Source organism: Hippocampus zosterae, chromosome 18, assembly GCF_025434085.1.
Source record: "Hippocampus zosterae strain Florida chromosome 18, ASM2543408v3, whole genome shotgun sequence".
In the NCBI taxonomy this organism is placed as follows: domain Eukaryota; kingdom Metazoa; phylum Chordata; class Actinopteri; order Syngnathiformes; family Syngnathidae; genus Hippocampus; species Hippocampus zosterae.
In genome coordinates, this window is record NC_067468.1 from 11,814,101 (window position 1) to 11,827,696 (window position 13,596).

At 42.4% G+C, this 13,596-nt stretch overlaps 3 protein-coding genes across 4 annotated transcripts in view; 1 reads left to right on the top strand and 2 right to left on the bottom strand.

Annotated features, from left to right (window-relative positions):
* Positions 1-12,306, bottom strand: part of opn4xa (opsin 4xa) — a 33,930-nt gene extending 21,624 nt beyond the window's left edge. Inside the window, exons 1-2 of the mRNA XM_052051655.1 lie at positions 11,998-12,306; positions 10,475-10,600 (exon numbers count right to left, since the gene is read on the bottom strand). The gene's annotated coding sequence lies outside the window, so the exon portion shown is untranslated. The remainder of the gene's footprint in view (positions 1-10,474; positions 10,601-11,997) is intronic.
* Positions 1,815-8,626, top strand: gdnfa (glial cell derived neurotrophic factor a). Its single transcript, XM_052051702.1, has 3 exons — positions 1,815-2,385; positions 3,650-3,886; positions 7,949-8,626. The coding sequence occupies exons 2-3, from the start codon at positions 3,676-3,678 to the stop codon at positions 8,509-8,511; spliced, it is 774 nt and encodes a 257-aa protein (XP_051907662.1). The 5' UTR covers positions 1,815-2,385; positions 3,650-3,675; the 3' UTR covers positions 8,512-8,626.
* A 509-nt stretch (positions 12,307-12,815) lies between the features above and the next one.
* LOC127591408 (WD repeat-containing protein 70) overlaps positions 12,816-13,596 on the bottom strand; it is a 40,405-nt gene continuing 39,624 nt past the window's right edge. For both annotated transcript variants that reach the window (XM_052051555.1, XM_052051554.1), the window contains exon 18: positions 12,816-13,133. In XM_052051555.1, the coding sequence (XP_051907515.1) occupies positions 13,046-13,133 (88 nt within the window). In that variant the 3' untranslated portion in view covers positions 12,816-13,045. The remainder of the gene's footprint in view (positions 13,134-13,596) is intronic.

Genomic DNA, 13,596 nt, shown 5'->3' on the forward strand with positions numbered 1-13,596 from the left:
CACTTTAATAACAGAAGCTATAAATGGAAGCATGTTCAGATTGAATGATAAGGGTCCCAGGATTGAGTCTTGGGGAACTCCGCAGGTCAGACATTTCGTTTGAGGCACAGTATATCTTGTCATTGAGATAAGAAAATTGCACATGTTAATATGATAAATAATATATAACTCTGGTGAGTATGATGTATTTTAATTGTATATTTATTGTCATGTCATTCAATAAATAACAGTAATGTGTTCCTTGTGATGTAGATGAAACGGTGTGTGTGTTTATTTTTTTTAAATTGCGATTTGATAGTCATATCAGGAGGTGGCCGATATATGTCGGGAAAGTCTTCACTGAAGAACCCAAGTACCAAACGCACAGCATGCTGGTGTGTCTGGACCATTAGCATGTCAAATGATTTGGGGGTCAATCATATGTTAACTATGAGAGGCTACAGTGGGCTTTTTTCGCAGCAACGGGGCAAAACAATTAGCATGGTAGGAAAACAAAATTAAAAGAAGTGCTGCAAGGCAAATTACAAGCACACAATACATAGAAACGGATTGCTGTCATCTGACTAAATGCGGCCGTGTGAGAACTTGACAGCGAGGAATTCATACAATCAGCATTTGGCTCGGCACCCCGCTGACTTTTATGAAGAGGGCACGGCACACCAGGATCTAGTAAGGAAAAACGTGTCTGAACAGGAACGCTCATCCCTGCTGCAACCGAGTCGGGAGCTTTTTGGGCAGGTGGAACTTTTGTGGATTTGCAGCATCAATGTTGCAATGAAGTTCAAGAAAAAGGACTGCTGTGTTTTCTAATACATAACCTTCTAAAGCATAACCTTACATTTAGTCAACAACAAGAAGCCAAGCAGAACGGGAACTTGATGCCAATGATGAGGTTCCAATCGTGCCCAGATCACATTCCACATTCTGACATCCAAATCCAAGGACAAGGGGATGTGTGACATAATCCCAGAGATATCTAAAAACTCCAAACAGGGGGCTCCAGTGAAGGTAGGCGGCCAGGGGCGCAGCCATTGTTTCAGAACTTGGAGAGGTTGGGGGGGCCAGGGGGAGACACATTTTTCAGGAGTAAATCAACTTTTACAAGTAAATTATCTTCACGCATTCAAGTGTGCCTCCTCTCTTAAGCGGCCAAAGAACTACATGAAATCACCAAATTGGTTGAGCCATCAGTTAATGCAATGCCGAATGGAACTTAAAATTCAGTATTAAATCCTTATTGCCGTCTCGCTTTGGAAGGGAAATGAAAATGACAATTTTCACTATCATTTTAAAAGTTCAAATCCACTTATTTTAGCTTCTAAAATAGTTTTTAAAAATGCATGTGCTAATCAACCCACACCCCTTAAATCCGCGATCTAATACATAATGTGAAACACTAGATGCGCTAACAAAATTAGCATCACTGTTGCGGTAGTTATAAAGCTTTTAAAAATGTATATATTTGAACACCAATGGTGTTGCTCCACCGTTTGTGTTCCAGTTGTCATTGCAAAAGGGGCTATAATACGATGTTACAAATGTGAGTCATTAGTTGAGATTAAGCTACAGGGATTTCTTAGCTGAATTTTTTTTCTAAAAATGGGTGAACGACTGCTCGCATCTCAAGGCGCCTTTGCGCAACATGGCCACTGCTCTATTTAATTACTAATTTAATTTCTAATGTATGATTTTATTTGTGCAGCTATTAGTCTTATTAAAACACTTTTTTTTAAAATTGTGGTTTGCGGGTTGGGAGGGGGGCTGGAACAGATAAATAGCATTTCCCCCCTCATAACGATGGAGCAAGTGCCTTAACTACTACACCAGAGTGGCTGCGAAGCGTGTATTATTTCCACGCATGCCCGTGCGCTCTTACTCTCTCCCGTTTGTTCTCCCAGAGGGGCGGACACTAAGCGGGCGCGCGACGGACTATAAATCCCTCCGGAGTGCCCGCGGAGCGCGGCTCGGCGCTGCTCGGCTGCGCGATGAGGACGAGAAAGCCACGCGTGGTCATGGAGACCGCTCGCCCCTCGACGCTCTTCTCTGTACGCGGGATGTGACGGCGCGTCGAGGAAGGACGCGTCGGCGCGGGGGGAAAAACTAACAATTTGTGCTACCCGTGGAGTGGGAGATTGCCTCTTTGGGATTCCCAGCGTGGAGAGCAGATTGTGTTTCATTGATCCCCGAGGTCCAAAGTGCGCACACGTTCTGGATCTGTGTGGCATTTCAGCTGTTTTTTTTTCCACCGGTGGACATAAAACTGTCGCGCAAACAAGTGGGGATTTTTTTTTCTCGACCTTTTATTTTGGGATGCACTCGAGGACAACATATGACGTTTGGATTTGAACCGCAGCGAGGTGCAGGTCTGCATGGGCCATCTTTAAGGTGAGTGTCAAACTCGGTATAATTTGTTGTCATGGGAGAGGCAGTACAGTTGTAACATAACTAATATAAATAAATCAATGTTTTCCCCTTTGTTTTAATGCTAAACAAATCACGTGCCTGTCCATTTTCAAACTGAGCATAGAAAGGCACAAAACTTAAAAGTCGCAAGCCTTTAATTTTTAAAACTGCACTTTCAAATTCAATCCACTTCAAAAGCTCTTGGAATTACTTTCACTTCTTTTTCTACATAACGACAATCTAAATTCCTCCCAGACCCGACCGGCACAACATCTTGAGTATTTCTTTTCACTTTCAAATTCATCTTGCAGCTGGACTGCGGGGCACGAGCAACAAACCAAAATGTATGAACACTGAAATAATGATCTCGTCTCACTTGTCTGACAAATTGACTCAGTGTGAACTGCGGGGCGGTTGCATGAATGGCAACAGGTGGACACGGGATTACTGTATCGTGTCGTGACTGTCACTATATGTTGCTCGCTGGCAGTGTGGCTACAATAATGATGATGGAACATGCATATGAAATACGAAACTGTACACTCTTGTGGCCGCGCATAACATGCACATTAAAAAAAAGAATGTGGTCAGGATGTATGTATAATGTGTGCGCTAAATACAAATTAATAATGTTAATATAATTGATGGGTTTGCTTACCTGGATGTCTTGGTTGCTCATCGGAATAATATTAAACCCACAAATTAGTATTTTGTGGCCACATCATGTCTTGATTTTGTTCGTACGTTATACCGACGGTATTTTGTGGCGACAAATTCTTGAGCACATGCATTTTGTGCTCATGTTATCCCTTTTCAAGGTCATTAATCAGGATTTTATATGCTGTGATATTTTTGATTTCGTGGACACAAGTTCATATTTAGTTTGCACGTTCTAATGGATTTCGTGGGGACGGATTTTTTTTGAATACGTTATGTCTTATTTGGTGGCCCCAAATTTGTGTTTCGTTTGCATGTTATACACATTTCGTAGCCACAAATCAATATTATGTATGCACATCAAACTATTTTGTAGCCGTTTCATGGACACAAGAGAGTATTTTGTGCACATTCATTCAGATCCCATGCCACCTAAGTTTTTTGGTGTGCAGATTTTAACTATTTCACACCCACATTTTTTTTTTGTCGTTACATGCGCACGCTGTACTTCATTCGTGATCACAAATTAATTTACCCCCACTTTAACTCTGGACAGGATGTCGGATTTGATCTCTCTCCTATTTTGCAGCTCTCCTCATAGGAACTGAGTCTAAGATGAATTTATGGGATGTGGCGGCCATGTGTTTGTTGCTCCTGAGCTCTGTCGCTACCCGGCCTCTCTACCAAAACATCCATCCAGCCAAGAGGACCTTGTTCCCTGCCAGCTACTCTGATTCTGCACACCAGTCCGCGGAGGACCAGGGGGCCAACTTGTCGATGCGCAGTGCCGAAAGCAACCTGCAGGAGATATCCATGGAGGATCAATGTAAGCTTTTCGACCAACGTCTGCGCCACCCTTATGTAATCCTCCGTCAACTGCAAAGTAGCCTGCTGGCTAGCAAACGGAAAGACAGCATTGGCTCTGCTGTTAACTAATAGCAATAATAACTAATAACCAAGAGAGACCGTCTGACTTATCAAGCACAAGTTAAACCTATTAAAATATACTTTAATCACAGTATTCCTTTGTTGGATTTTTAGTCAGACTATCAAAGTATTCCTTAGTTGCTCTTGCTCGCAAAGTCCTCGTTCATTTGATCAGGTTTGGTTACGGTAGCCAAAAGTGTGATCACAATTAAAATGAGGTCAATTGTTTGGTTTTTATCTAACGAACGTCAGCTAGCGTAATGCAAACATGATGCAAAAGGCCATAGGCGGGCTAATGGAAATTCGCATAGATGTGCCAGTAATTAGAACCCTCTTAAGAACTGCCACTTGAAAACACAAAGAGCTTGCAATAATCATCACAGGCATACATTTTTCTGCTTTGTGGTAACGGCGATTATTCGCGAACACCTCTTAGGGGGCCTTCTCTGCCACTTTCTTGCACTTAAAACTCATTCAGTGGAAGCCAGATTCAAACCCTCTTTAATCTATTACGTGAAAACATTTCTAATAATTATAAATGCGTACCTGGGATTGAGTTTCTGTATTGTTAAAAAATATATATTTGCCAAAATATGACATTTTGGCAGTGAATCAGTTGTTAATTATATGGCTAATTCTAAAAGTTGACCTTGCCCGTATTGTAAAAAAAAATCATATTTTTTAAAAAACGTTAAAAATCGAAAGAATCTAATTTGGTTAGACGACATACCGTATACAAGTGGCAAAGGTTTCCTGGTTAGTTCTTCGAGCGAGCGGTTCGGATTTCCCACCATTATCAGTCCGGTGGAGCGTGGCCCACAGATAAAGTCATCAGACGACAGCTTATCGGGCAGCAGATATGTAATTTGTGTTTTATTCCGTGTTACATCACCCCCGTGTCAAAACAGGCGCGTCTCATGAACCAAACCATGAGCGCGGAGGACGCTTGCCAAACACTTGGCCTCTCTTCCGCTGTTTACATTCACCACTGCCTCCGCGACCTGAAGTCAGAAATCAACGGCGTGCTTTTTCGACGCTCAAAAGCGCGTCGGCCAGGAGTGGAAAGTTTGAAGCGTTTTGTTTATGTGTGCGTTTAACAGCCACGCTGGGCAGGAATTTTAGTTTGTTTGGATTTGCGTGACACTGGATCATCTTCACCCAGGAGGCAGAATGGGGGGGCGGGGGGTGTTCAGAAGTGGATAGGGAATGGAACATGTGGAGCCAGGCTTTAACCTGCCACCTCTCTTCTGTTTGCGCCGCGTTGAAATCACGTGGTGCTGCCGCAGAAGCCCAAAATATTCACGCCGTGGATTTTATTTTGTTATCAATTTATTCATTTATTTTTAAAGAGCTGGCCAATTTAATCAGTCGAAATTAGGTAGCCAATATTCGTCACAAAAAAAGACCAGCTTTTTCTTCCTGTTTTAAAAAAAAATATATTAAACATTTCTCACATTTTATTGTTCTGCCTGTCACCATACATCCCTGGAATAAATAGCGAGAAAAAGCTGCATTAAGATAAGATAAGATAAGATAAGATAAGATAAGATATCCTTTATTCGTCCCACAATTATTCGGTACAAATAAACAGTTTTTTAGACCACTTAAGTGAAATTGGGATTCACCGGTGTAAGCCCACATTGGAGAGAAGCAGTGTTGTCGGGAGAGGGGGGGGGGGTGTTAAAAAATGGCGAAATTGAAGCATTGTGACTCTGATAGCGTTTGTGTGCTGCTGATAAGTTGCAGCACAAACTTGCGCAACCAGTCGCAGTGTGCTGGCTGGCGGCAGGTGCACGCTGCCCGTCAGTCTTCAGGCTGCATTTACACCACCCAAGTGACCCACTTCGCATTTTTCAATCCCATGGGGCCAATTTTGGATATGCGTCGAGGCAAATCTCCAAATTGTGTGGATAAATATGGGGGTACGCGGTTGTGAAGTGCAGTGATAAGTAAAGTTACATCACTAGTTTTAAGGTCTTGAAAAACAAACATTTAAAACAATATATTGAGAAGAATTAGCCGCATTATTTAAGACAAAAACAGTGGTGCGGTGTACCGAACCCTCTCCGTTTACAGTCATCAAATCCAATTTCCAGATAAACAAACTCATCTCGCAATAAACGACGATAATCATTCCCAGAGATCGATTATAAAATCAACCCATAGCCATAAAAGGCCGGCTTAAAAACAATGTCACATTCAATACTTCCTGTTTTCACTCTTCTTCTTCCAAATGACATGGCGCAAATATAAATTTGCTGCCGTCTAGCAGCCAACAGCGGAATTACACCCAGAAGAAATGGGAGGCGGAAAAAAAAAGTTCTATCAACTGTACCCCTATAAGTAAATTAATAAATAGATGTGTGAAATACGCAGCCAGTGAATAAAGAATCCGCAATAGAAGCAGGTTTACTGTATGTACAGTGGTACCTTGATTTACCAGTTCGATTTGCTCCATGACAAGACAAACTCACTTTTACAAGTAACAAGCTAATCCTTCTAGTCGTTCCACAAAAAAAACAAAAAACAAACCAAAAATAACATCACCATAAAACAAAAAGTCTAATTACGGTATGTTGGGAAAAGCCAAAGTATAACGAAGGTGCCGAAACAGCTAGACTCCGCCTCCTCTCCACTTGGATCCAATCAGCTCTTGAGTAAGGAAAGTCTGGCGACAACGCAAAGCCACAACGCAACCTGCCAGGCCTCACAGCCGGACACAGACACCTGCCATCATGGAATTACTGTTGTTGTTGCGGCCATTGTTCTCTCATCCCTCCCCCGATCGCTCCAACATTCTATCGTGTCTGTCCCTCGACTGCTTTTCATTAATGCATGAGGAGGGTGCGCTTCTTGACCTGCTCAATGCGTAAAAGCGCCTTCTGTTGTGAATCGGCGCAATCTAAATAAAACCGACTTGCCTTGACATGGGAGGAATGCAACAGAACAACAATTTTTCCTTAGATGATCGAGCGGGAGGTACAGATGCTCGCATTATTGTGTGTAATTGAAGCAACGTGTGGTGCGGCACTGCGTGAGATCCCCCCCCCAAAAAAAAGCCTTTTGGACCTGCTCCTTGCCAGCAGATGTTTGCGGCGCATCATGGTATTCTTCCTTCTAAATAATTCACATGAAAACACATCAGTTCCCGGTGTCCTTTGAAGAGGGCACCAAACAAAACGGCGGCAGCTGTTCCTCAGTGGCGTTATGGCGCAAGCTAATACGCTAGCTCGATTTCATGTGTTTTGTTAAGAGATAGGAAGCAGCTGGAGTATAGGTGAACATTTAGTCCTTTCACAAACATGAAAACCGCTTTAGACCAGAGATTCTCAAACGTTTTAGGTTCGGGGAACCAGAAATCTTTCCAAGCGCTTCCACATAATGCTTATGAAATGCCATTTGAATCTAAAACTCTTTTAAATTAAATTAATCATTTATCCAGCGGTGCTAACACACCAGAGTTTGACAACCACTGAGACATTCACTCATCCACTCGTCATCACTTCTACAGACGCATGAGTCATGAGATAAATTTCTTACACTTGTTATAGTTCTGACTGACACGCTCGGAACATCCTACCAGATTTTTTGGGAGCAGAGTTTTTACAGCCAACAAGCCGTTTGGCACAACGTAGTAGGACAAGACGCAAAGGGTGCTTGGTTTTCTCAGGTGGAGTTTGAATATCTTTTTCTTGATAAATGTCAATTCGACCAAGAATGGTCCTCGGTTTAGAACATAGTTTAAATTTGTCATAATTAGTGTAGATATTTACTTTTTTTTTTTTTTAAACACTCGGGCTCCCTCTCAAAGTAGGGGAAAGATACAGTTCCGTTGTATTAAATTTGTTTTTATTTCCATACGTTTGCATTCAATCTAAGTACATTCTTAGGTGGTTCAAAAAAAAAAAAAGAATAATGATTTTAAGAAACTGAACATTTCCATGTTCCACGTGCATTGCAGATGACGCGAGTCCTTATTCGGAGCAGTTTGCTGATGTCATGGACTTCATCGAGGCGACAATCGGCAGATTGCGACGATCCTCGGACTCCCGGGGCCCAAAGGAGCGGGAGCAAAGGCACAGGGGGGCGGCAAAAAACACACGAGGCGGAGGGAAGGCACACGGCGGCGACAGGAAGCGAGGTCGGAGCAGAGGAGGCGGGACCCGAGGGGCTGGCGGAGGCAAGGCGGGACGGGGCGAACGCGGACGGGGGAGGACGTCGGCCCGTGCCGGTCGAGGCTGCCTCCTGAAGGAGGTCCACCTCAACGTGACGGACTTGGGTCTGGGCTACCAGACCAAAGAGGAGCTGATCTTCCGCTACTGCAGCGGCCCGTGCGCCGAGGCAGAGACCAACTACGACAAGATCCTCAGCAACCTCAGCCACGGCAACAAGCTGGACAGGGACGCGCCCTCTCGCACCTGTTGCCGACCGGTCGCCTTCGACGACGACCTGTCCTTCTTGGATGATAACGTGGTCTACCACACGCTTAAGAAACACTCGGCTAAGAGGTGCGCTTGTGTGTGAGACTGACTCAAAAAAAAAATCCTAAACAATGGAACTTACAAATAATATACTGTTACATTTCCTCATTTTCCTAACTGCGTTTTCTAAAAAAAAAAAAAAAAAAAGACAAAAACAATATTTCTTCTGGAAAGCCTCAAGGAAATATCCTTTTCTTTCTTTCTTTGGTGAGGACTCTTTCGGAAACAACAGGATTCAGCAGATCCCCTCCCTCCCCCATCATATGAATATATAGACATACTGTGTATAAATATCTCTCTCTATATATACAGTATATACTGTATGTATGAATACACTTGTGTGGAAGAGGTATATTTATTAAGATGGAATTAACTTATTGTTATTTATTTCGTTTACGACACAAGTTGTCGTCTTTATTTATTGAGACGCTTGGTTTGTCCTGGACGCTGTCAACATGTTCACGTCCATTCTGGAAGCTTCATCCATTCAAAGTCATCCGAAAACAAGGTTAGATTTCAGTGAATTGCCTCTTGAGGCCAAGAGTTTGTCACCTGTATATGCCCCCCCCACCCTGCTGATTCTCGTCAAACCCGACCCACAAATTTACCGTCTTCTGAGGGTAGTATCAGAAAGGCAGGACGGAGGCTGGTTGAAAGGAGATGGCAAAAAACGGGACGCGGGTGTCAAGTTTGACACCCGGATATCCTGGTTTGCTGGGTGGGTTACGCCAGCAATGTGCATATTTTGCAATCCATTTTTTTCAGTTTGGTGGGGGGTTTTTTTTGTTCATTTTCAATCTCTGTCAGATGGCCAGGCAGAAACATCTGGAAGTGACACGGCTCAAAAATCAACAGCCACTTCCATGCATCAAAAGCATCTTTTTCTTCACGTCTTTGTTTTGTGTGAAAGGTTGAAGGGTCAACGTTGACCATGAATTTGCCGGCTTCTCGGGGCATTGTTCCATCTGCGATTACATTTCTGATTTGGCAATTTTACGAAAACGTTGCAAAAAAGTGGATAGGGACAAGGACCAAAAGAAGACGATGTTTTTTTTTGTTCCCCCTCTACTTTTTGGGCTTTTTGTTTGTCTTTAGTTTGGCACGTGACCAGGTGGAAACATCTGGAGCTACAGCCAAAGGCCCCTTTCACACATCACATCGGGGTTTTTTTTTTTCCCAGTGTCCCATCGTTTCTTGCGTCTCAGATGTACCAATTTTACGGGCATTTCTGTATGACAGGATTTAGTGACTCAGGACCAAAAGAAAGTAATGGTCAGAAACTGTCATTATTATTATTATTATTTTTGGTTGGGTTTATCTTAGCCTGGTTAATTTTTCTTTCACATGACCGACTGAGAATCAGAGTCCTGGCCACCGGTTGCATGTTTACAAGCAGAAAATACAATTAAAAAAAAAAAGAGTAGCAGTGGTTTCTGAGGACTTAGGAGTCAAAGGAGCCGCCTGCCAATCAACGATCCGAATCCTAAACGCTTAGTCTCATCCCCGAGGGGGGGGGAGCAGGCCCCCCAACTCTTCCACTCTGAAAAAAGGATTTGAAAGTGATCCCCCTTGAACATGAGTCTTAAGCAAACATCCCCCGCCGGCTAAGGCAGTTTTAAGGGAGACGCTCGCTACTGTACCGCCGTCGGCGTCAAATTGATGTTACAACAAAAGCAAAAACGTTTAAATAAGATGGAACCGGGAGGGGAGGGGTCCCTGCGTGTTTTCTACATGCAATAACATGTTCAATTGAGGGCATATCAACATCCCGGATAAAGGCAGAGCGGACAGGCGAGCACTTCGAGTGGAAGAATGATTCCTCGGGGAGGGTCTTGACGTTACCACGGATTAGGGGACCAAGGTATCTGTGCCCACCCAGCAACAAGCGAGGCAGCTTTACAGCATGTAATCCCCCATTCGACACACACACACACAAATCCACAACATGGAGATGAATTTAGGCCAAACACAAGGAAGGAGAAAATCTTACTTTTATCGCAGCATACCTCATCAATTGGATCATCATCTCTGCTTGGTCCACAAGTTTTTTTTTTTCCAGATGACAACTTTGGAGACTTCCCAGAAGCCCATCGTATGCGTCCCGCTTCTTTCCACCAGGGGTTCTCAAACTTCTTGGGTACAAGGGGGGAAAAAAAAAACAATCAATCGTAACACAAATTACACATGAATACCGTACATGTCATAATTTTCAATTCAGGGTTTTTGTATGGGGAAAAAATAGTTGTAATATTATGAAAATAAAGTCTGCCTAGATAAAAATGCGTCCTCTGATGAGAATAACATTTTATTTTAGTTTAACGAATGAATTGTAAACATGCGTTTATCCTTGTAATATTATGCTTTCTTTGTGGAAAAGACAACTATTCTCCAAGAACCCCCCCTACCCCCCAGGTTTTGTGAACCCCTGCAGTAAACAGCACAAACTCAAGTGTCCCCTATTTTTCTTTGTTCATTAGTCATCTAGTGAGGACTGTCACGCTTACGTTCGGGTTGCCGCTTGTGTCAGAATTGATGTACAGTATTACGTCCACGTTCTTGCAAACCATCATGCATTTTGTCTGTATTTGAGGACCCTGAGGTGCAACTAAAATTGGGAATCGGGTGCAAAAGGGAGAGCTAATCAGCAGAAAAGAGGCTTGCAAAGGGAAAGTAAACATGTGAACGAGTCCTCAGTGTGAAGGATTTTGCTTTCTGTCGTTTCGTGTTCCAGAACCAAAGCTCTCTGCAAACTTTATTTTTGTACACTATTCATTTTATAAGACTTTTTACAGAATAAAAATCTGTTTCTACGTGTGTTTCTCTGCCTCTTAGTACGTGACACATGGTGCCGATTTGCCTTGCTGTGTGTTTATATCAGTTCAATGTAAAATTGAGGATGGGAGTTGATAGGAGAGCAGCACACACACCCCCACCCACCCCCTTCCTGCGCCGCATTCCTGAACGCCAGCCCACCCATCGGTCCACCCGCCCGCCAGGGTCGTACAGTAAACACAAACGTGAGTCAGGGGGCTCAAGACTTGTTTCTATGGAGTAAAAACAATCATGTGCAGCACATTCTGATGGGAAGATATTACAGCTTTAGTTAAAAGGCCAAAGTAACATATAGCTTCACACACTAATGGGTTCAAATAGACGTCGCGGGGCGTTGGTGATCTTTCAAAATATTTCCAATTTGGCTGTTCGACACCTGAACAGTGTACACGATGAAATAAATACTGCTGAATAACTGTTTTACAAAAGTCCAAACGTATTTCAAGACTAAATTGATTTCAGTATTACTATTTTGAGTGACAGGGTTGAGTTTTTGCTCAAGAATACATGCTAGCTGTTAGCTGCTATGCTAACTGGTCAAGAACAACCAGCTACTGAATGAAAAGAGAAAAAAAAAACCTTGGATTTGAAAAGGTCTTTTTCTGGTAACATTTGGAACACAGTTGCTTTGAATTATGTGACACACTCCTAAATGACTAAAAACACAAGAATCAAAAAGAAGAAGGAAAGGACTTACCGTTGGCCTATCCAAAAGGGATTCGCTTGATGACAACATTTTTGTTGAGTCGTGTAGCTCAACGTTTTTCTCATCCTCCAGATGGCTAAAAAATGATTGTGTGAGTTAACATGGATGTTAATAATCACAACTTCAGAGGGTAATATATTAAAAATGTCATATGTTTTAACTGCAAGGAAGGCATGAAAAAATTTCTTACCAAAAATTTGACTATTTTAGCAGGTGGGCAAGAGCTATTTGAAATGATTTTGGAATCACTTTTACAAGCACTGAATTTAGATGATAGAAAATGAGTTTCAATTCTGTCATGAGCACAAAAAAAATTAAATAAAACATTTTAAAAAAGCCTTACCTCCAATAAACAGCGAGTCATCTCCAGGTGAAAAAAGACTCAATATGAGGAAATGAAGAAGCTTCGGCATCTCTGACGTCCATTGGCAAAGACGAGCATCCGTATTTACAGACATTTAGAATAGATGAATTGACTTCATCCTAATTGAGGGGAAACCTGTGTGAAGTAGTACGAACCTACTTACATCGGACATACTACATGCTATACAGTATGACCTTGAACTGTTCTCAGATGACCAAGCTTCAGTAAAACCACCAAATAAAAATTAACCAATCACACATCACGTGATGAATACAATGCATAACATAGGCAAAATTGTGGCACACAATTAATAGACGAGAAAAAAAAGAGCTTGTAAATTATTTGCTGATGCCAGCTTGAGACTAGAAGAGCATGTGCTGTAATCACAAGACTCCACTCCAAGTCTGGATTGACTCATGCATTTCAGTCAAATGATTTCAAATGATTTGATGACATGTCTGTCCTGTCTGTTTATTAAAAATCTGAAGGATGAAGGATAACAGGTGGGAGATGGGAACCATAGACGTGTAGTTTACTTACACCGAGATCACAATTGCACTGACAAAGTCATACAAGTACAGCCCCCAAACAGTACCTGCGTTCTGGGCCTGTTTTATGAAAGCAACCGCGAGTCCGCTTATCCTCTTAATATAAGAAGTTCGGATTTCCAAGGCTTCAGATTTTACGCTTCTTCCATTCTGGCTCCTTGTCAGCCTCCTCGTCCTCCTCGGAGTCCTCAGCAAATACAGGATTGGGCTGCGTTCTGCAGGACAAACCCAATCGCCAGACAATCAATCAGAATTAAGGATGAAGGATGAGGTTCAGAGCTAAAAGTCTCTCCACGTTGAAATGCACCAGCCAACTGTTAAAATAATCAAGTAACTACCGCTGTATGATTCTTCACGCAAAGAAAAAAAGTTGCTATAGCTGTATACTTTTCCAAGCTAAGGAATCTCCATTCACTTCTCGTCTATTCTGATGCCAGACAACACTAAAATAAGCACATTTACGAATAAATAAATATGTTCAATCTGATTAACAAGTAAACTACAATGGAAAAGAAATGGCGAACCTCACGTCATTCAACTTCGACAAAATTGTATTTAAACTGCTCTGAATGACTTTGGTTTTCTATTGGATCAATCTAGTGCCGCATGTTTTGATACAACTCGGAAATGTTTCGACTTGGTAGCTCCAAGCTCACCTGCTTCTGCCCGAGAGTGCAA

Bases quoted from the DNA above. Each gene is read 5' to 3' on its own strand.
- gdnfa (XM_052051702.1), top strand. From the start codon at position 3,676: ATGAATTTATGGGATGTGGCGGCCATGTGTTTGTTGCTCCTGAGCTCT. The intron at 3,887-7,948 runs GTAAGCTTTTCG...CGTGCATTGCAG, and splicing joins GATATCCATGGAGGATCAAT to ATGACGCGAGTCCTTATTCG.